We start from the raw sequence: 21889 nt of genomic DNA on the forward strand, positions 1-21889 counted from the left end.
AGCCAGCTCCTAGTCTGTCCTCCAGAGGCCTAACCATGCCAACCCCTTGTCCAAACCTATCCATGGCTCCCACCAGCCCCCAGGAAAGAGTCTAGGCCCACAGCTTGTCAGTCAAGGCCCTCAGGACTGGCTGCATGTCCAGCCAGGCCACCACCCCTGTGCACAGTTGGCTGCCTCCCAGGCGTTGGTCCCAGCTGTGACTTACACCTGGAGTGCCCTTTCCTTCCCCTTCCTGCCAGGCCTGTGGGGTCTCCCAAGATTTGCTGGGTCCTTTGAGAGACAGAGACATCCATGGGATTGGGGAGAGAGGCCCAGAAAAAGAGCCAGGCAGAAAAGAGAGGGAGAATGATATATGGGGAGACCTTCAACTGGAAGGACAGAGATGCCGAGATGGACTCGGAGAGGGAGAGATGCAGGGATAGAGGGGAAGATGGCTGAGCGAGATCGTGAGAGATAGACCAACAAGATGGTTGAAACAGTAGAGACAGGGAGAGACACACCAAGCATTACAGAAAAGGAGGTACCTCGAGAGATGAAATCAGAGAGAAGTAGAGAAAAGCCTGGAGAAAGATACAGACAGAAAATACGGACACTCGGAGACAGTCTGAGATCCCTGCACACCAACTGGGAAAGAGATAGGAACCCAGAGAGACAGACTCAGCCAGACTCAGGGAAAGAGAGTTCAAGAGATAGAAACAGATATTGTATGAGATGGAAAACATAAAGAGGCAGAGATCAGAGAGAGACCAAAATCAAAGAGAGACACACACAGAGGCTCAGAGAGAGAGAGAGAGAGAGAGAGATGGACAATATGAAGTGATGAGGGAGAGAGAGATTAGAGAAACAGCCACAGAGAGACAGAGATACACACACACGAAGAGAAGGAAAGATAAAGAGGTACAAGGAGACAGAGACAAAACAGAATAAGACAGAGAGGCACAAACAGAGACCTGGAGAGACAGATCAAGAGAGAGAGACAGACGTAGCGAGAGACAGACAGACCTAGCAAGAGACAGACTAAGTGCCCAGGGAGAGGGAGAAAAAGACACAAAGAGATAAAAAGACACATGGAGACTGAAGGGGAGAGACCTACAGAGAGAGAGAGAGACGCACAGGCAGACCCAGATGAAGACTCTCAGGGACAGAGACCCAGAGATACATGGAGCCAGAGACGGAGAGGCCAGTAGGAAGAGGTGAGACTCAGGGGTTCTGAGAGATACCCAGAGCCGCAGGGCAGAGACAGACTGAGCCCCCAGAGCCAGCCCCTGCCCAGAGACGCAGCTGCACAGATGCAGGGCTGGTGTCCCCTTGTAACCCCTTCTCGCCCGCAGTCTGGTGGCTCTGACAGCTATCGTGTCGCCACCTCGCAGGACAAGAAAGATGACAAGGGCTCGCCCAAGAAGAGCAAGGGCACCAAAGACCGCCGGGACCTGGATGACCTCAAAAAGGAGGTGGCTATGGTAAGTCCCACTCTCTGCACCCACCCAGAGCAGGCCCCACCCGCCCCTGCCCGGCCTCCTCGCTCACCCGATCCCCCCAAACTCCTGTTCCTCAGACAGAGCACAAGATGTCAGTGGAAGAGGTCTGCCGGAAATACAACACCGACTGCGTGCAGGTGGGGCCGGGCCGGAGGGAGAAGGGTCCGAGGGGGGAGGGGATGGGAAGCCGTGACCCTTGGGTGCCTGGGGGCACTCGGGAAGTGTTGGGGGTGCCAGGGTTGCTCCGGGAGGCTTCTGTGTGAGTCTTGTGTCCCCTAGGGTCTGACCCACAGCAAAGCCCAGGAGATCCTGGCCCGCGATGGGCCTAACGCGCTCACGCCGCCGCCCACCACCCCAGAGTGGGTCAAGTTCTGCCGCCAGCTCTTCGGGGGCTTCTCAATCCTGCTGTGGATCGGGGCCATCCTCTGCTTCCTGGCCTATGGCATCCAGGCAGGCACCGAGGACGATCCTTCTGGCGACAACGTGAGTGCCCTCCACCCTGCCGTGCCCAAGGGCTCATACATGTAGGGACACATGTGCACACCCAGCTTCTCCCTTTAGACTTTTCAAAGCCCAGCCTCCAACTTTCTCTCATCTAACTTTCACAATCACCCAGTGAGAGAACCAGAGAAGCTATGAGGAAAACTGGGACTCAGAAAGGCGAAGTATGGGACTTCCCTGGTGGTCCAGTGGTTAGGACTCCATGCTTCCACTGCAGTGGGCATGGGTTTGATCCCTGGCCAGGGAACTAAGATTCCACAAGCTTCATGGCTTGACCCCCCCAAAAAAAAGGCCAAGTAACTTGCCCAAGGTCACACTGTAAGAAGTGTGAGTTGGGGGTCCATCCCAAAGCTGTGTGACCTCAGCGGCCTTGAGGATAGACACCAGCAGGTGGTCATGGCCTGAAAGATGCGCAAACGGTGAGTGGGCTCACATAGAGACCCAGGCACAAGCACCTGCTGATTTGTCCCATCCTCTCAACACATGGGACACACACGGTCTCAGCAGACACGATGCCCATAAACACAGACCCACATTCTGACTACATGGAGATCCTTGCACACACACATGTGCACACGTGCACATATATACAACAGTGCAGAGAGTCAGTGCAGACAGTCACACTTGTACACAGATTCAAACACGGCCACACAGTTCAGACACATAGGCACAGACAGACACCGACATTTACTGATAGACAGACATAGGAAATCAAACACACACAGAGTTTCAGGCATAACCTGGTGACAGACAGAGGGATGTGAGAATCAAGTACAGACAGTATCCTCAGAAATTAAACCTAAACAGGCAAACAGACAGACTCAGAGTCTCAGACCCACGCAGACCAACAGAGAGAGACAGAGACAGAGATCCACATACAGAGACTCAAACACAAACAGTCCCGTACATTTAAAGCCAGGCATGCAGGCAGATAGACACATTGACTTTAACAGAGACAGACAAATGGACAGAGAATAGCGTACACTCAGGTTCTCTGACACAGGCAGAAAGACAGACAAACCCACAAAATAGAGAGATGGACAGACTCAGAGGCTCAAACACACCTGTGTTCAGAAAGAGGGACACAGGGGAATTCCCTGACGGTCCAGTGGTTAGGACTCTGTGCTTTCACTGCCGAGGGCCTGGGTTCGATCCCTGGTCAGGGAACGGCCAATAAATAAACAAATAAATAGATAGAGATAAATAAATAAATAAACAACAAACATTTTTTAAAAAGAAAGGAAGAAAGAGGGACTCAAACATGGACAGGCAGACAGAGACACAGACCCTCAAATGGATACAACCTGTGGTCAGACATACAAATACAGACCCCCAGTGACTCAAAGCTCTCTTCCCAGGTTCCACAAACCTTGGGATGGGGGTGGTGGGGAGTTGCTCCAGGGCGGGCTGTGACCCTGCATCTCCCCACAGCTGTACCTGGGCATTGTGCTGGCGGCCGTGGTCATCATCACCGGCTGCTTCTCCTACTACCAGGAAGCCAAGAGCTCCAAGATCATGGAATCCTTCAAGAACATGGTCCCCCAGGTGAGGGGTACCCAGGAAGGGGCCAGATGGAGGTGAACAGGTGGGCAAGGCTATGCCGAGTGACCCCAGGTAGAGGGAGTCAGGGAGGTGACTCTTCTCCATTCTACCCCCAGCAAGCCCTGGTGATCCGGGAAGGTGAGAAGATGCAGGTAAATGCTGAGGAGGTGGTGGTCGGGGACCTGGTGGAGATCAAGGGCGGAGACCGAGTCCCAGCCGACCTGCGCATCATCTCAGCCCACGGCTGCAAGGTGGGCCAGGGGCCTGGGGCCCAGCTCTGCCCTTCCTGGAGTGGCCCAAGAGTCCAGGCCCCCAGCCCCTCCTCCCCCAGGACCCAGGAGTCCAGGCCCCAGCCCCCTCCTCCCTCAGACCCAGGAGTCCAGGCCCCCGGACCCCTCCTCCCCCAGGACCCTGCAGTCCAGGCCCCCTCCTCCCTCAGATCCAGTACCTCTGACCTCCAGGTCCTCCTCCCTCAGACCTACAGGTACCTTAGGCCTTGGCAAGAAGCCATGTACCCTCCCCAGCTTCAAGAGCCCAACCTCTGTCCTCCCAGACACAGGCACCCAGACTTCTAGCTGTGACTTCCAGGGACACAGCCTTCAGCCTCATTAACAAAACAAATGAACAAACAAAAATCTTGAAATCTCCTCTGGACAAATGCCCCTTGACCCCAGGCCCGCGGTTGACACCTGTCTCCTGTGTCCCCAGGTGGACAACTCTTCCCTGACCGGCGAATCAGAGCCCCAGACCCGGTCCCCCGACTGCACTCACGACAACCCCTTGGAGACTCGGAACATCACCTTCTTTTCCACCAACTGTGTGGAAGGTGAGGCAGCGGGGAGGGGCGGTTCGGGCACCCAGGTGGGGCCGGGCTCGTCCAGATAGATGGACGTGCCTCAGGGGCTCGGGGTCCCTCTGAAGCTCGCTGAGGCTCAGCCCAGTCCCCTCTGACCCCACAGGCACAGCTCGGGGCGTGGTGGTGGCCACGGGTGACCGCACTGTCATGGGCCGCATCGCCACTCTGGCTTCCGGGCTGGAGGTGGGCAAGACGCCCATCGCCATTGAGATCGAGCACTTTATCCAGCTCATCACTGGCGTGGCTGTCTTCCTGGGCGTCTCCTTCTTCATCCTCTCCCTCATCCTCGGATACACCTGGCTCGAGGCTGTCATCTTCCTCATCGGCATCATCGTGGCCAATGTCCCAGAGGGCCTGCTGGCCACTGTCACTGTAAGGCCCGGACCCTCGGGTCTGAGGGAGGAGGGGGCTGGGGCCCGATGGCAACAATCTTGATTGCAACTTGGACATCAAGGGCCAAGCCTGCCACATGTTGAATGAGGAGGGTCCTGGGGCTCAGAGGGCCTCACTGACAAAACAAACCAACAGGGAATCCCCTGACGGTCCAGTGGTTAGGACTCTGCGCTTTCACTGCTGAGGGCCCCCGGGTTCAATACCTGGTGGAGAACTAAGATCCCACAAGCTGAGAGGCATGGCCCCCCCAAAAAAACCAAAAAAAACCCAACAAAGAATCTTGAGAAATACTGCCAGTCAGAAAGGGCTAACAGCCCTATCATTTTTTTTTTTTTTTTTTTGTGGTATGCGGGCCTCTCACTGTTGTGGCCTTTCCCGTTGCGGAGCACAGGCTCCGGATGCACAGGCTCAGCGGCCATGGCTCACGGGCCCAGCCGCTCCGCGGCATGTGGGATCTTCCCGGACCGGGGCACGAACCCGTGTCCCCTGCATTGGCAGGCGGACTCTCAACCACTGCGCCACCAGGGAAGCCCCAGCCCTATCATTTTTGAAGTTAACTTACAAAATTAAGAAGCACAACCTCATGGTAAAAAGTCTAAAGAATACATTAAAATAGTTAAAAAAATAAAATAACAGTCCCGACCCACTGCCCAGCCGTCAGCCCCCCTCCAGAAGCAGGCTGTCTGCCCTGTTCCCGGCAACGGTGGGCACATTGCCACGTGTGTAGTAATTGTTTTCAGGGTACACAGAAGGGACCATCCTAGAAATACTATTCTGCTCCTTGATGCTTTTACTTAATAGATCCTGCAAAGTTTTCCATATTAGCATATTCAAAGCTACTCTAAGTCAAAGGCCTTTTATTGACCTACACTATACAAACAAGAGTTGCACATATGAAGGTACTGCCTGATGAGCTGGAGGCAATTGAACACACCCCAGGTCAGCTGCCCCCAGATGTAGTTCCCTAGAAGCCCCCTCAAGACCTGTTCAGCCCCTTCCCTCCAACCCCAGGGTTACCCCTAGGATAGACTGGCTTCAAACAGTGTAGCTTTTGTACTTCACATCAGTGGAATCATTCAGCAGGAACTCTTGTTTCTGGCTCATCTTTCGCTGAACACTATGTTTTTGAATTTCACCCATGCAGCTGTAGGCAGTGGTTGCTTGTTCTTTTTCACTGCTGTATAGTATTCCCATCTTTTATTTCCCCAATTTATTTGTCCCTACTGCTGTTAGTGGACATTTGGGTTGTTTGCAGTTTGGGGCTATTATGTTACTGCTATGAACATTCTAGTATATTTCTTTGGGGTGCACCTGAGCCCATTTTTCTGGGTCTGTACCTTGGGTGGAGTGGCTGGGCGACACCCCATTCTTTGCCCAGGATTCTCTCTGGGCTGGGCAGTTGGGTTATTAGCAGTTGTGTTGCTGGCCCAACTGCACCCCCTGACTCTACCTGTAACTCCCCTGCCTTTCCATACACTCCAGGTGTGTCTGACCCTGACCGCCAAGCGCATGGCTCGGAAGAACTGCCTTGTGAAAAACCTAGAGGCTGTAGAGACCCTGGGCTCCACATCCACCATCTGCTCGGACAAGACAGGGACCCTCACCCAGAACCGCATGACGGTCGCCCACATGTGGTTTGACAACCAGATCCACGAGGCCGACACCACTGAGGACCAGTCAGGTGAGGGTGGGGCCCAGGCAGGACCGAGGGGGCCTGGCTCCCGGACACCCCCCAGCCCTGACTCGTACCTTTTTCAGGGACTTCATTTGACAAGAGCTCACACACCTGGGTGGCCCTGTCTCACATTGCTGGACTCTGCAACCGTGCCGTCTTCAAGGGGGGTCAGGACAACATCCCTGTGCTCAAGGTGGGTCTGGCCTCCCGCTCGCCTCAGCTTGGGCCCTGCCCACCCCGCGCTACTCTACTCTGACAGCCCTCTCTCCCCACAGAGGGATGTGGCTGGGGACGCCTCCGAGTCTGCCCTGCTCAAGTGCATCGAGTTGTCCTCCGGCTCCGTGAAGCTGATGCGCGAACGTAATAAGAAAGTGGCTGAGATCCCCTTCAACTCCACCAACAAATACCAGGTACCCTAGGCTCTCCAGGAGAGTGGGCCTGGATCTCACTTCCTCTACGATGCCCGAAAAGCAGTCAGCTCTGCCCTGCTGCCCTCCTGCTTTGGGCAAGTTATTAACTTTCCCAGAGCCTTGGTTTCCCCATCTATAAAATAAGCCCAAGAGTATCCACCCAGTGGAGAGAGGAACACAGACCCGGGAGTGAGCGCAATGTCTCTGTTGGAGTGGGCAGCAGGGGAGTGAAGACCTTCCTGCAGCAGAGTGGGAACCGGCCAGAGATCTCATTCATCCATTCAACAAATATTTTTTTGAGCAGCAACTACGTGTCAGAGGCACTTCTGTTAGGTGCTGGGGCTACAGACGGCAGTGAAGTCCCTCCTCTCACGGAACTTATGCTCTAGTGCCAGGAGACAGACAATGACAAAGGCATGAGGACATTAGGAAATTTGGAATATGTCAGCCAGTCACCATGCTGAGGGAGGGAGCCCTGCAGGCATCTGGGGGCAGCGGGCACAGCGTGTGCAAAGGTCTTGACGAAGGAGTGTGTTGATGTACTGAATAGCCAGGGAATGTTGAGCCAGGAAATGTGGTGGGAGGGGAGGGCAGTGGGTGCTGGGTCAGGTCCCGTAGGGCCTTGTGGACATGACTTGGGTGTGACCCTCAGGGGGACATGAGCCACCGAGCAGAGGCAAGATGGGACCTGACTCACAGTTTTTAAAACTGCCTTATTGAGAGATACAGTTCACACACCATAGCTCACCCACTTAATGTGCATAATTCAATAGTTTTAGTATATTCACCGATATGTGCTATCATCTGCCCAGTCAAGGTTTTTAAAAAATATTTATTTATTTATTCATTTATTTTGGCTGCGCCGCGTCTTAGTTGCGGCATGCAGGATCTTTAGTTGCGGCATGCATGTGGGATCTAGTTTCCTGATCAGGGATCGAACCCAGGCCCCCTGCATTGGGAGCTCAGAGTCTTACCCACTGGACCACCAGGGAAGTCCCTACCCAGTCAGTTTTAGAGCATTTCCATCACCTCAAAAAGCAACCTCACACTCCTCGGCTTTATCCCCCTACCTCCCCCACCGTCTCCCCGAGCCCTAAGCAACCACTAGTCTACGTTCTGTCTCTATGCACTTGCCTATTCTGAACACTTCATATAAACAGAATCATACAATATGTGTTTTTTGATGTCCAGCTTCTTTCACTTAGCACAATGTTTTCAAGGTTCCTCCATGTTGTAGCATATATCAGTGCTTCATTCCTTTTTATGGCTCAATAATTTTGCATTGTATGGATAGACCACATTTTGTTTATCCATTCATCTGTCAATGGACATTTGGGTTGTTTGCACGCTTTGGCTACTATGAATGATGCTGCTATGAACATTCGCCCCCAAGTTTTTGTGTGGACATCATTTGCATGTCTCTTGGGTATATATCTGGGAATTGCTGGCTTATGTGGTAACTCTGTTTAACCTTTTGGGGGACTGCCAGAGACTGTTTTCCAAAGTGGCTGCACCATTTTTCACTGACTCTCATTTTTTAAAAAAATATTTATTTATTTGGCTGTGCCGGGTCTTAGCTGTGGCACACAGTATCTTCGTTGCCTCGTGAGGGATCTTTAGTTGCGGCATGCGAACTCTTAGTTGCAGCATGTGGGATCTAGTTCCCTGATCAGGGATCGAACCCAGGCCCCCTGCATTGGGAGCGCGGAGTCTTAGCTGCCGGGCCACCAGTGAAGTCCCGTGACTCTCATAGTTTAAAGGCTCCTTCTGGCTGCCATGGGGAGGAAATGTTATGGGGAGGGGAGGGCAGAAACAGGAACTCAGTGTGGAGGCTGCTGTGATATTTCGTGAGAGATGGTGGTGGCTGGATGGGAGGGCAGGGCGGGTGAGAAGAGGTCAGAATCCGGGTACTTCAGAGGTGAGCTGACCAGATTCGGTGATGGGTCAGATGTGGGATGAGAGGTTGTCGGGCAAGGCAGAGAGAGAAGCATGTATCCTAAGGACCCCTGAGATTTCTGTGAGAGAGACACAGAGGGGAAGAAATATCTGCAGGACGGAGAGACAGAAACGGGCAGGGATGAGCAGAGGTCTCTGTGAGAGAGCCCGAGAAACAGCTGAAGATCTCTCAGGTAGAGAGATTTGGGCAGTGCCCTCTGGGGGAGCCTGGCGGTGGTCCTGGCACCCGTGGCTCTGGACGGGGCGGCGGGGGGGGTCCTCTTCCCCAGCTGGGTGCAGGGCAGCCTCCGGGTCCCGCCCTGTGAGGCTCAGGCGCGGCCGCCTTCTGCTCTGTCCACAGCTCTCCATCCATGAGACCGAGGACCCCAATGACAACCGGTACCTGCTGGTGATGAAGGGCGCCCCTGAACGCATCCTGGACCGGTGCTCCACCATCCTGCTGCAGGGCAAGGAGCAGCCGCTGGACGAGGAGATGAAGGAGGCTTTTCAGAACGCCTACCTCGAGCTTGGGGGCCTGGGCGAGCGTGTGCTTGGTGCGCACCAAGGGTGGAGCCAAGTTGGGGCAGGGGCTGGGCCAGCTCTGGGGGCCCCTTGAGGGTAAGGAGGGATGTGAGGCTGCCCAGAGCCTGGCTCAGAATAGGGCCTCCCAGAATGCACCATGAATGAATGAATGAATGAATGAATGAGACAGGAAGGCATCTGTCAGAAATGGGTGTTGACTGACTGTCTGGCCAACTAGGGAGCCTGACTGCTGGGACCGGGAGCTGTGGGCAGGAGGCAGGGAGGACCGAGGCTGGAGCCCCTGTGCCCCTCTCCCTGCACCAGGTTTCTGCCATTACTACCTGCCTGAGGAGCAGTTCCCTAAGGGCTTTGCCTTCGACTGTGACGATGTGAACTTCACCACCGACAACCTCTGCTTCGTGGGCCTCATGTCCATGATCGACCCTCCCCGGGCAGCCGTCCCTGACGCGGTGGGCAAGTGCCGCAGCGCGGGCATCAAGGTGTGGCCCGGGGCAGCAGGGAAGGCAGGGCCAGGGGCCCAGCGGCCAGCGGTGAGCCTGGACCATTTGCATATGATACCTGCAGGTCATCATGGTCACTGGCGATCACCCCATCACAGCAAAGGCCATTGCCAAGGGTGTGGGCATCATCTCCGAGGGCAACGAGACTGTGGAGGACATCGCCGCCCGGCTCAACATCCCCGTCAGCCAGGTCAACCCCCGGTAAGCCCTGCCCTGCCCAGCTCAGGTCCCTCTGGGACTGCGGGTCCCCCCCTCCTGGGCCTCCTCTGTTGACTCAGCATCTGGGTCCTGTTCCTCTTCCATCGTGAGGATGGGCAGCCTGATGTTACAGCTGTGTGGGGTTAGCAAGGGGTAGGTTCGCATCCCAGCTTTGCCACACATGAGCTGTGTGACCTTGGGCAAGTCACTTAGCCTCTCTGCGCCTCAGTTTCCTCCTCTCTAAAATGGGCTGCTACTAATTCACATCTGAGAGGATTCTATGAGACCCCTTATTTCTGTATCCGTCATTCTCTCTTTTTTTTTAAAGATTTTATTATTTATTTATTTTTTAATATGTGGTCTTAATTAATTAATTAATTTTATTTTTGGCTGTGTTGGGTCTTCGTTTCTGTGCGAGGGCTTTCTCTAGTTGCGGCGAGTGGGGGCCACTCTTCGTCGCGGTGCGTGGGCTTCTCACTATCGCGGCCTCTCTTGTTGCGGAGCACAGGCTCCAGATGCGCAGGCTCAGTAGTTGTGGCTCACGGGCCTAGTTGCTCCGCGGCATGTGGGATCTTCCCAGACCAGGGCTCGAACCCGTGTCCCCTGCATTGGCAGGCAGATTCTCAACCACTGCGCCACCAGGGAAGCCCCCCATCTCTCTTTTATGTCTTTGTCTCTGTCTCTCTCTGTCTCTCATCTCTGTTCTGACTTCCTTAGCTTTCCCACCCTCATGTCTCTCTGTGTCTGTCTCTATTTCCTAGTTGCCTGCATATCTCTATTCCTCTAAGTCCAGTGTCCCAAGGTTCTTCCTGAGGTCTGCCCTCCATCCCTCCTACTGCAGCCCCCTACTCCTGTTTCCCTTCATCTCTGACCCCCAGAGCCCTTGTCCCTCTCTCAGAGCCTGGTCCTCTGTCTCTCCTGTCTGTGAGTCTGTCCAACAGGTGTCACTGCCCCACATGTCCTGAACGCTCTCTGCCCTTCCCAGGGATGCCAAGGCCTGTGTGATCCATGGCACCGACCTCAAGGACTTCACCTCTGAGCAGATCGACGAGATCCTGCAGAACCACACTGAGATTGTCTTTGCCCGCACTTCCCCCCAGCAGAAGCTCATCATTGTGGAGGGCTGTCAGAGACAGGTGGGCTCAGGCTGGGGTCCCTCGGAGGAGGGGGCCGGGGGTCTGGACTCCGGGGTCCTTGATGAGAAGAGGGTTTGGGGCCAGGCCTCTGGGCGTCATCCTCACCCTCTCTCCCTCCAGGGAGCCATCGTGGCTGTGACTGGGGATGGCGTGAACGACTCCCCCGCCCTGAAGAAGGCTGACATCGGGGTGGCCATGGGCATTGCCGGCTCTGACGTCTCCAAACAGGCAGCAGACATGATTCTGCTGGATGACAACTTTGCCTCCATTGTCACGGGTGTGGAGGAGGGTGAGTGAGTTGGCCCAGGTGGCCCTGGAGACTGGGGTCCCTGCATGAAGCCCGAGAAGGGGGAGGGGAACAGGCCAGGGCTGCAGCAGATGCACGGCGGGAGACCACAGAATCCCACCAGGCCCCTGGCAGAGCCTGAGCTTGTCCTTTTCAGTTTTCTTCCCCTGCGGAGTTGGGGGCTCCCTGGGGGCAGGACTCAGCCAACGCACTTCTGGGTCCCAGTGTCGCCCAGCACAGGCCCAGTCTGGTGTGCAAGGCACATTCGGAAGCATTAAAAAACAATACTCATAGGGACTTCCCTGGAAGTCCAGTGGTTAAGACTTCGCCTTCCAATGCAGGGGGTGCGGGTTCGATCCCTGGTTGGGGGGCTGGGACCCCACATGCCTCAGGGCCAAAAAACCAAAACAGAAAACAGAAGCAATACTGTAACAAATTCAATAAAGACTTTAAAAATGGTCCACATCAAAAAAGTCTTAAAAAAAATACTCATAAGTACAACCTCAGGGAAGCAGAGGGTCCTGAGGGAGCCCTGAAGAGGCCCCTCACCCAGCCTGGTGTCAGGGGCCAAGGGAGCCTCCCCAAGTGGACAGGGATCGCCTGTGCCAAGTCTCTAGGGCCATGTGGGAATTTTCACGTAGAGAAGTGCCAGCGAAGGGAGTTGCAGACAGAGGCAAGGCCTCAAGTTCTCAGGCAGGGCTGCCGGGCATCACTTCCTGACGGGCCTGGATGCGGCCACAGATGAGGCTTGTTCACATTCAGTTTTATTCTGATTATCAAAGTAATTCATGATAATTATAGAAAATGTAGAAAAGCATTAAGAAGCAAGTTGGAATCACCCATAATCTTACCATCCAGAAATAATCACTGTTCATGCTGTGCTGCATTATCTTCCAGTCTCTCTCTCCTATTTGAAATGTCCCCAGTGTAAAAAATAACTCATGATAAGAGAGAATTCTGGCGAGTAAAAGCTGAGCCTACAGTGTCAGGTTCAATGCCCTTATCCCTTGTCTCCTATGGCCCAGAGGACACATGGTTAACCCTTTCTCATCCCCAAGACATCCTCCATGCACCTGCAGAGCACACACTCATGGAGGCGTTCACGCCGCCCAGACATTTCTTGGGCTCCTTACCTTGTGTATGGTGCCAGGGGCTGGTGATACAGCTGTGAGCAGAGCAGACATGGGTCCTTGCCCTCAAAGAGCTGGGAGAGACAGCCTTCTGCAAGTTAACAAATAAATTGTAACATAACAAACATAATTACATATTGTGACAAGTGCTAAGAAGAAAACCAACAGGGTGCTATGCTAGATGGGGTCCTACCTGTTTATTTATTTATTTTTTGGCCACGCCGCGCAGTTTGCGGGATCTGAGTTCCCTGACCAGGGATCGAACCCGCAGTGGAAGTGTGGAGTCTTAACCACTGGACCACGAGGGAAGTCCTCTGTGCCTTTTTTTTTTTTTCTTTTATAAATTTATTTATTTATTTATTTTTATCTGCGTTGGGTCTTCATTGCTGCACACAGGCTTTCTCTAGTTGTGGTGAGTGGGGGCTACTCTTTGTTGCAGTGTGCGGGCTTCTCAGTGCGGTGGCTTCTCTTGTTGCAGAGCATGGGCTCTAGGCACACGGGTTTCAGTAGTTGTGGCTCATGGGCTTCAGTAGTTGCGGCTCATGAGCTCTAAAGCACAGGCTCAGTAGTTGTGGTGCACGAGCTTAGTTGCTCCGTGGCATGTGGGATCTTCCCGGATCAGGGCTTGAACCCGTGTCCCCTGCATTGGCAGGCAGATTCTTAACCACTGCGCCACCAGGGCAGCCCCCCTCTGTGCCTTCTTAATGACACACCTTGTTGCTCATCAGCACACGGGGGAAGGTGGAGGGAGGGGCTGGCTGGGTTCATCTTTAGTTTCTTTTTACTTTATACACACTGTACTGACTGAATCTTTATTGGGATATGGCATTCACACAAAGTCAGGCAGCTCCGTGACTTCTTATGCACGCACGCACCCACACAACCACCGGACCCCCATCAAGATAGAGAACATTTCCAGCCTCCTGTTAGGGTTCTATCAGGTCCCCTCCAGTCTATATCCCCCCTCCCAGAAATAACCGCTATCCTGACTTTCAGCACCATGGATTTGTTTCCAACCTCTTCCAAGTGGAATCATGTCATATGAATGCTTCTGTGTCTGGCTTTTTTCACTCAACATAACATCAGTGAGATTCATCCATGGAGTTGGGGGTGTCAGTAGCTCGTTCCTTTTTCTCGCCGGGTGGTATTCCTTTGTGTGGACAGACCACAGTTTACTTATTCACTCACCTACTGATGGCCAGCGGGTCAGTTCTGGTTTTGGGCTATTATAACTAAGGCCATGGTGAACATTCTTGTACTTGCTTTTTGGTGGACATTAACACTCATTTCTCTTGCGTATAAACCTAAGGTGAGGATTGCTGGGTCAATAAGGCAGGGATGTTTAACTTTGAACAGAAACTGCTGGGAATTCCCTGGTGGTCCAGTGGTTAGGACTCCATGCTTTCACTGCCAAGGGCACTGGTTTGATCCCCGGTTGGGGAACTAAGATCCCGCTAGCCACACTGTGCGGCCAAAAAAAGAAAAAAAAGAAAAGAAACTACCAAGCAGTCTTCCGAAGTGGTTGTATTTTGAGAATGTTTGAACAGGGGCAACATGGTTGGGCATCTGTATGGAAAGGCAGGCGGTGGGGGGATGGATTAGAAAGGAGGCATGGACTGGGCAGGGAAAGGGCAGAGGGACCAGGGTGCCCTGGTGTGGCTGCCGAGGTCTGAGCCTGCCCCTGCCAACAGGCCGCCTGATCTTCGACAACCTGAAGAAGTCCATCGCCTACACCCTGACCAGCAACATCCCCGAGATCACGCCCTTCCTGCTGTTCATCATGGCCAACATCCCGCTGCCTCTGGGCACCATCACCATCCTCTGCATCGACCTGGGCACTGACATGGTGAGGCCCCGGCCACCCCCAGGCTCCGGGAGGGTAGGGTCCCCCCCCATCCCCGACTTACCGGCCTCTCCTGCCCAGGTCCCTGCCATCTCGCTGGCGTACGAGGCTGCTGAGAGTGACATCATGAAGAGACAGCCCAGGAACCCACGCACGGACAAGCTGGTCAATGAGAGACTCATCAGCATGGCCTACGGACAGATCGGTGAGGACCTGGGGACCCTGCCTTGCTTATGGCTGGATGCCCAGTGCCTGGCCCACCGTGGGTGCTCAGAAACCTTGTGCTGAATGAGTGGCGTGAAAAGTAGGACCTGGTGCTGGAGGTTTGGAAGGAGTGACTTACAGACGGGTGGTGGTCACCAAGGTGGGGCTGGCACAGGCGCAGGAAAGGGCCGGGGCTGCACCTGGGGAGCACATGGGATACTGAGTGGCAGATCGGGGCTGGCCCCAGGACGGCCACTCCCCCTGCTCCACCCACCACCAGGATGGGAAGGACCAGTCAGCCTGTGAGCTCTCTGAGGGCAGGAGTGAGCCCCACGCCCCCCTGCCTTCTCCTCCATCTTTGCTGGAGGTGAGGTGTGCAGTCTTACAGGTGCTGAGCGCCCTGTTGCTGGGAGTGTCCCAGGAGGCAGAGGCTTGGTGGCGGTGGTCAGAGGCCTAGAGAGGTCATTCCTGCCTAGGGGGTCCTCAGGGGTTTCCTGATGTCCAGGTGGCCTGGCGCAGGTGGGAGGGAGCCTCCAGGTTCTCCCCTCAGGAGAGCCCCGTCTCCAAGGTTCCTGCTCCAGGGAGCCAATCTCAGGGGCTCACCACCAGGTGGCACCCTCAGATGGCCCTCTAGGAGCTCAGCCCCGGATGATGTCAGGCAAGAGGACCGGGTAGCTCACCATCCTCGCGGTGTGGGTGTCAAGGGGCCTCAGAGGTGCCCTGGGCTGGCTGCCTGCCCCACCTGAGCCTCTCCTCCTCTCCCATCTCTCCTCCCCCAGGAATGATCCAGGCTCTTGGTGGCTTCTTCTCCTACTTTGTGATCCTGGCAGAAAATGGCTTCTTGCCTGGCAACCTGGTGGGCATCCGGCTGAACTGGGATGACCGCACCGTCAACGACCTGGAGGACAGTTATGGGCAGCAGTGGGTGCGTAGGGCTGGGTCCCACATCATGGCCTGGGACCTCCCAGGTGGGGTCCCTGCCCACAGCATCCTGGGCTGGGGCGGCCATCCCAACCATGCAGGGGCAGCTTCCTATGATGGTCCCTCTGCCCCAGGGGTGGCATCAAGATCCTCGCTGGACACAAGGGGCCTCCTGGCGCTCTTGCCCCAGCCCATCGCGGTCCTGGCCACCGGCCATGCTCTCTGCCCCACCAGGCGAGACGCCTTTGCTGCCCTCTTCCCCATCTCTGTCTGTGCCTTCAAAGCCCAGCTGGAGTCCCCTCAGGAGGCCCCCAGGATCTCTGGTCCACAACTGAGGTCACCATTACCCTCTCTCATTCCTTGTACATTTCCTGACTCTTCCTGCGGGGCTCTGAACTACAGAGGGAAGACACGCCCCTTAGGGCATCCCATCTGGACAGAGTCCCCGCTTTGCCCTGGGGCCCCACGCAGGGGCGCAGACAAGGAGCACGTGGGCCCGGGGTGGGGCCTGGGGCTGTGGCCACACTGACCGCCGACCGGTACCCGCGTCATCGCCCTTGCAGACCTACGAGCAGAGGAAAGTGGTGGAGTTCACGTGCCACACAGCCTTCTTCGTGAGCATAGTGGTCGTGCAGTGGGCTGACCTGATCATCTGCAAGACCAGGAGGAACTCCGTCTTCCAGCAGGGCATGAAGTGAGGGCCGCGGGCGCCGGGCCTGCTCTCTGTCCCGCCCCGTGTCTGTCTGTCTGTCTGTTTCAGTTGTGCCTCTGAGTTGATTTTCTCTCCAGTGGTCACATCTATCTGGGATTCTCTGTCTCTGTCTCTCTCCATATGTGCGTGTGCACACTGCTGGGGTGTCCCTGGTCCCTCTCCAGATCTGCTTTATCTTTTTCTTTGGCCGCATGGCATGGGGGATCTTAGTTCCCCCACCAGAGATGGAACCCTGAAGTGGAAGCGCAGAGCCCTAACCACTGGACCGCCAGGGAATTCCCTGCTGTATCTTTTCATACCCCTGCCTGTGTGTCACTGTCTCTGTCATTATACTTCAGTGTCACCATCTCCCTGGACCCGTCTGTGCCTCTCTGCCTCTTTCGGTCTCCATCTCTGTGCGTCTCCGTGTCTGTCTCTGTGCGTCTGCCCTTGGCAGAGCCTCTGTCTCGGTGGGATGGGGGTGCCTGCTCGAGTTCTCTGGGTCCAGCCCTGCCTGTGCCTCCAGGAACAAGATCCTGATCTTCGGGTTGTTTGAGGAGACAGCCCTGGCTGCCTTCCTGTCCTACTGCCCCGGCATGGACGTGGCCCTTCGCATGTACCCTCTCAAGTGAGTGCCCCCACCCCTGCCACGTACCACCTGCTCCAGGATCCTCCTGGGAGCCTTCCCCGCGGGACGCCCTCACAGGGGGGCGCTGTGCAGACCCCAGCCCACAGCCATGGCCCGGGCACCCCTCTCCTTGGGCACGAAGGACCAGGGGAACATCCTCCCAGTGAGGCCCCGCCTGTCCTCTGGGACCCTGCCTGTGTGTCCCCCCCGCCCCCCGCCCCGTCTCCGCCCCACACTGACGCCCTCCTCCTGCTCTTCTGTCTCCGCAGGCCCAGCTGGTGGTTCTGTGCCTTCCCCTACAGTTTTCTCATCTTCGTCTATGACGAAATCCGCAAACTCATCCTGCGCAGGAACCCCGGGGGTGAGGGGCTAACTGGGTACAGGGGGGAGGCTGGGGGGACGGGACGGGGCAGCTGGAAGGGGGCCGAGAGAGCGCTGTGTGACTGATACTAACCTCACTCTCTGTTTCCCCCCAACCCCTCCCTCCTGCGTCGTCTCTCCACCCTCTTTGCAACTCTTCTCTCTTCCTGGCTCTCTGGGCCTCCTCCTTTCTGTGTCTTTCCCTGTGTCTCTGCCCCTTTTGGTTTCTTTCTGTGCCGCTGTCTGTCTCTGCTTGTGCTTCTCTCCGTGCCCGTCTCCCTCTCGTCTCTGTTTCTTTCCTCCTTTGTCTCTCCAGGTTGGGTGGAGAAGGAAACCTACTACTGACCTCAACCCCACCACATCGCCCGTCTCTTCCCTGCCCCTCAAGCCCAGGACAGCCCACTCCGGTCCCCCTCATTTTGTATTCTGGGGGGAGGGGCCCTCTCTCTCCTTGGCCCCGCCCCCTCACGTTATCTCCCGCCTCCCTCCCCCTCTTCCCCCTCTGGTTGGCTTCTCTCCCCGCCCCCTGCCTCTCTCCTCTCTCTCTTTTGTGTCTGTTCCTCTCCCCCTCCTCATCCCTGCCACCCAGCCCCCTCCCTGGGCTCTTTTTTACTCCCCCTCACCCCCTGGCTGACGCCGTCTCTGGTTCTGGACAATTATCAAATATATCAGTGGGGACAGAGAAGCCGCGTGTGTTTCTTGCTTGCTTTATGGACCCGGGGTGTGGGCAGGACGGTGTTCCCTGTGCTGGCACCCGTGGCTGGGTGATTCACAGAACCCCAGGAACTTAGCCTGGCATGAGCTTGGGAGTCATGGAATCTCAAAGTCATCAAATCACGGAGTTGTAGCCCCACAAGGGTTAGAGTGAGAGCAACCTGAATTCGCCAGGAGATGGGATCATGGGATCAGAACAGGGGAGAGGAAGGGAATCAGACTCCGGATCCTCTCATATTGGAGAGGTACCCGGGGAGGCGATAATGCTAATGGTTCATTGAACTCCCACCCTGTGCTCTGCCCTCTTCTAAGCACTCTACGTGTATTAGCTCACTCAATCCTCACAAGGCACAGAGAGGGAAAGTGACCTGCCCAAGGTCACACAGCTGAGAGGTGACAAATCTGGGATTTGAACCTAGGCTGTCCAAGCTCTAAGTCACTATGCTCTTCTCTCTCTTTTTGTTGAGATAAACTTTCATACAGTGACGTGCACAAGTCTCAAGGGCACAGCTCAACGATTTAAAAAATTACTTCCATGTAGCCACTAGCCATAAAGTTCTCTCATGCCCCTTTCCAGTCAGCCCCCCTCCAGAGGTAACTGCTGATCTGCTTTCTGTCACCATCGTTGAGTTGTACCAGTTCTTGGACTTTGTAACAATGCAGTCTTACAGCATGCTGTCTCATGTGTCTGGCTTCCTGTCCTCCACACCACGTCTATGAGAGTCATCCACGGTGTTCCATGTATCAGTAGCCTGCTCTTTTTCATTGCTGCGGAGTTTTCCACTGTGTGACTATTACATGATTTGTTGATCCATTTTCTTTTGATGGACATTTGCTGTTTCCACTTTGGAAGCCTCTAGGAAGAGGAACATTCTAGTAATATCCTCTGATGACACATGTGTGCATCTCTGTTGGGTACATGCCTAGGAATGGAATTGCTGATTGGGGGATAGACAGTGTTTATCTTTAATAGAAATAGCCACACCCTTTCCAAAGCTCTTGTGTCATCTGCATTCCAACAGTGTATCAAAGTTCCAGTTGCTCCACATCCACGTCAACACTTGCTATTGTCAGTCTTTTGAATTTTAGCCCTTCTGGTTGGGCAGCTCTACCACTTCCCTCAAGGCAGCCTTTCTAACACAGCCCAGAGATTGGAATGAGAGGAAGGCCTGGGGCTGGTCCCGGGCCTGCCTGCCTCCCAGCACAGGTGTCTGGGTGGTCGGGATGCTGAGAGTCCACATGAGTGTGAGTGTGTGTGCATGCCCACTGCACAAGAGAATGCTGAGGAGGAGTGCCTGAATCTGAGGGGCAAGGCAGTCAGAAGGCAGCGGCCATCTGTGCCAGAAACGCCTGTGATGCCCAGGGCAGAGCCCAGTCCAGTAAGGGTTACGTGAGCCTGGACCTCTCCTGGGGAGGCCAGAGAAACTACTTTATTCATCAGGTACAGGGTAAGAAATACTCCCATAGACAGGTGGGCAGTCTGAGGCCCAGAGAGGGCAGGGACCTCCTTGAGGTCACACAGTGGAAAAATAACCCAGGTTTCTGATTGTCTGTGCTAATGTCCTCCTACCCTCCCAGCTCCACTTCCTCCAGGGGTCTAAGAGGCTGGAAGGAGGCCTCAGGTGGAGGGACCACAGGGCCAGGGCCCATCTCTCATAATCTTTTCAGGCACCCCCTTATCTCCCACCATCCCCCTAATTCAGGGCCCACTTGCCATAGGTCCCTTCTCCCCCAGTCTCCCCTCATCCCCCTGTCTCACGGATCTTCCCATCTCTCACAGTATCTCCGTCTTAGGGCCCCTTCTCCCACAATCTCTGTTTCAAGGGGCTCCTCCCCCACATTGCCCCTACGCCAAGTCCCCTCAGAATCCCCTGATTCAAAGTTCCCGTCCTGCCCCACTCAGAGGGTTCCTCTCCAACAGTGTCCTTGCCTCTGGACTCCACCACCCATGGCCCATGCCTTTTGACACCTCCAGGACTTTGCCTGTTATGTCTTCTGCTCAGAGCACGTACTGGCGGGTTAGGAGTGAAATCACTTTTATTCGTGTTCCTATGAGGAAACCTCAAAGCCCTCATAACAAAAGTCAAACCCCAATTTCCCCAGGTCGGCCCTGGAAGAAGGCAGCTGGACCTCTGCTTCCAACTCTCTGCTCCCCAAGACTCATCTTCCTCTTGGGGGCTCTTCTGGTTACCCCTGCTGCTCCCATCACTTTGAACTCAGGTGCTGCTCCCCCATTAATGCTCTGGGCTAACTGTGGACTCACAGCCCCCGCCTTGATTTCCTGAAGCCCAGCTCGACCCAAGTGGGAAACCTGAACAAGCTTCTACTAAAAGCCTGGGGCTGACAAAGAGGAAGTGAACGGTAACTAGCCAACCTGATCTTCAAAGTATGGCTCATTTGGTTTCAGCTTGGGACCCCCCTGCCACGTGCACACAGGTGGCCTCCCTCCTATTGCTACACCAGCCCCTTCGACAGAGTCATCTTCCCCACCTTGTGGGGATGCCCTCCAGCAGGCCTCAAAGCCCAAACCCAAAAGGAATGTGATCCTTGGAAGACAGAGTTGGGAGTTAAGAGTCACCTGGATCTCCCAGGTGAGTATTCTCCTTCAGCTCCACCCAACCTTGGAAAATGAGGTCCTCAGTCTGTGTAAGGGAGCCCAGGCTTCCCAATACTTCCACACACATTTCTTTTTTGTTTTGTTTTGGAGTTTTTTTTGTTTTTGTTTTTTGGTGGTACGCGGGCCTCTCACTGCTGTGGCCTCTCCCGTTGCAGAGCACAGGCTCTGGATGCGCAGGCTCAGCGGCCATGGTTCAATGCCCAGCCGCTCCGCGGCATGTGGGATCTTCCCGGACCGGGGCACGAACCCGTGTCCCCTGTATCGGCAGGCGGACTCTCAACCACTGCGCCACCAGGGAAGCCCCACACACATTTCTTGAGGCATGCTGGTGCACCCTTCTTTCCCACAACTCACTCAGGGGCAGGGGCAAAGACTGAGAGAACTATGGCTGTGAGAGCTAGGGGAAAGAAAGGTCCATGTCTCAGATGCCAGCCACTCTGGGACATCCAAGGGGCCAGCAGCCCCTAGTAAGTTACTGCTAAGTTTGAGAAGACTGAACTCTAGAAATAATCATAACAGTCATGATAATGTAGTGGCAATAATATGGACTACCATTTATTGAGCAGTTATAAAATATCAAGACTCTTTCAAGCACTTTACATGGACCATTCAACCCCATCTCAACCCCATGAGTGTGGTACAATTACAGGGATGAACAAAATCGCACTACAGGTTGGATCTGTTTCTTTTACTTTAACCTTTGCTTCTCATTTGCTTTTGTTCACTAAAAGGATACTGTCTATACATAACGGCCTGCCTCGGGAACCCTGCCCCTCTGCCTGAATGTTAAACCAAAGTGCCTTTGTTCAGGGAAACATCCTGACCCTGTCCACCTGTGAATGGCTGCAAGAAAGAAGAAATGAACACATCCCCTTCCTGAGGCTGGCCATTCCAGGAGATATTTGCAAGACTTATGGCCTTCCTACTTCACTTCCTCACCTCCTCCCCTTCTCTGTTCTATAAAAGAAACTGGCATCCAGACCCCAGTCAGATGGTCTTTTTGAGATACTAGTCCGCCATCTTCTCAGTCTGCCGGCTTTCCCAATAAAGTCGCTATTCCTTGCCTCAACATCTCGTCTCCTGATTTACTGGCCTGTCCTGCGGAGAGCAGAGTGAGCTTGGGCTTGGTAACAGTACAACCAGGATCTTCACTGTCCAGTTGAGGACACCGAGGTTCAGGGAGGTGATGAGGTCAACACAGCCTGAATTTTGACCTCTGACCCCAGAATCCCAGCTCTTTTCGTTATAACAACTCCGTCTTTTAAAAATTCTCACCCCTTCAATAAAACTAGAAGAAAAGAAAATGATAAAATGAAAAAAAATCTCAA

The 21889-nt window shown here is 54.7% G+C and overlaps 1 protein-coding gene across 2 annotated transcripts; it reads left to right on the top strand.

The window, feature by feature from the left end:
* Nucleotides 1–1375: 1375 nt before the first annotated feature.
* Nucleotides 1376–17694, top strand: ATP1A3 (ATPase Na+/K+ transporting subunit alpha 3). Of its 2 annotated transcripts, none has more exons than XM_081216815.1 (22): nt 1376–1460; nt 1556–1615; nt 1758–1961; nt 3411–3524; nt 3638–3772; nt 4230–4347; nt 4481–4749; nt 6253–6451; nt 6529–6638; nt 6721–6855; nt 9152–9344; nt 9637–9812; nt 9898–10034; nt 11017–11167; nt 11288–11456; nt 14275–14429; nt 14508–14631; nt 15410–15555; nt 16115–16245; nt 16769–16870; nt 17140–17231; nt 17547–17694. In XM_081216815.1, the coding sequence occupies exons 1-22, from the start codon at nt 1458–1460 to the stop codon at nt 17573–17575; spliced, it is 2952 nt and encodes a 983-aa protein (XP_081072941.1). In that variant the 5' UTR covers nt 1376–1457; the 3' UTR covers nt 17576–17694. The 2 variants fall into 2 exon arrangements, with proteins under 2 accessions (XP_081072941.1, XP_081072942.1); XM_081216816.1 differs by having other exon boundaries at nt 1377–1460; nt 17146–17231.
* Nucleotides 17695–21889: the final 4195 nt, after the last annotated feature.

This window comes from Mesoplodon bidens (genome assembly GCF_964165515.1).
Source record: "Mesoplodon bidens genome assembly, chromosome: 18".
NCBI classification, from domain to species: domain Eukaryota; kingdom Metazoa; phylum Chordata; class Mammalia; order Artiodactyla; family Ziphiidae; genus Mesoplodon; species Mesoplodon bidens.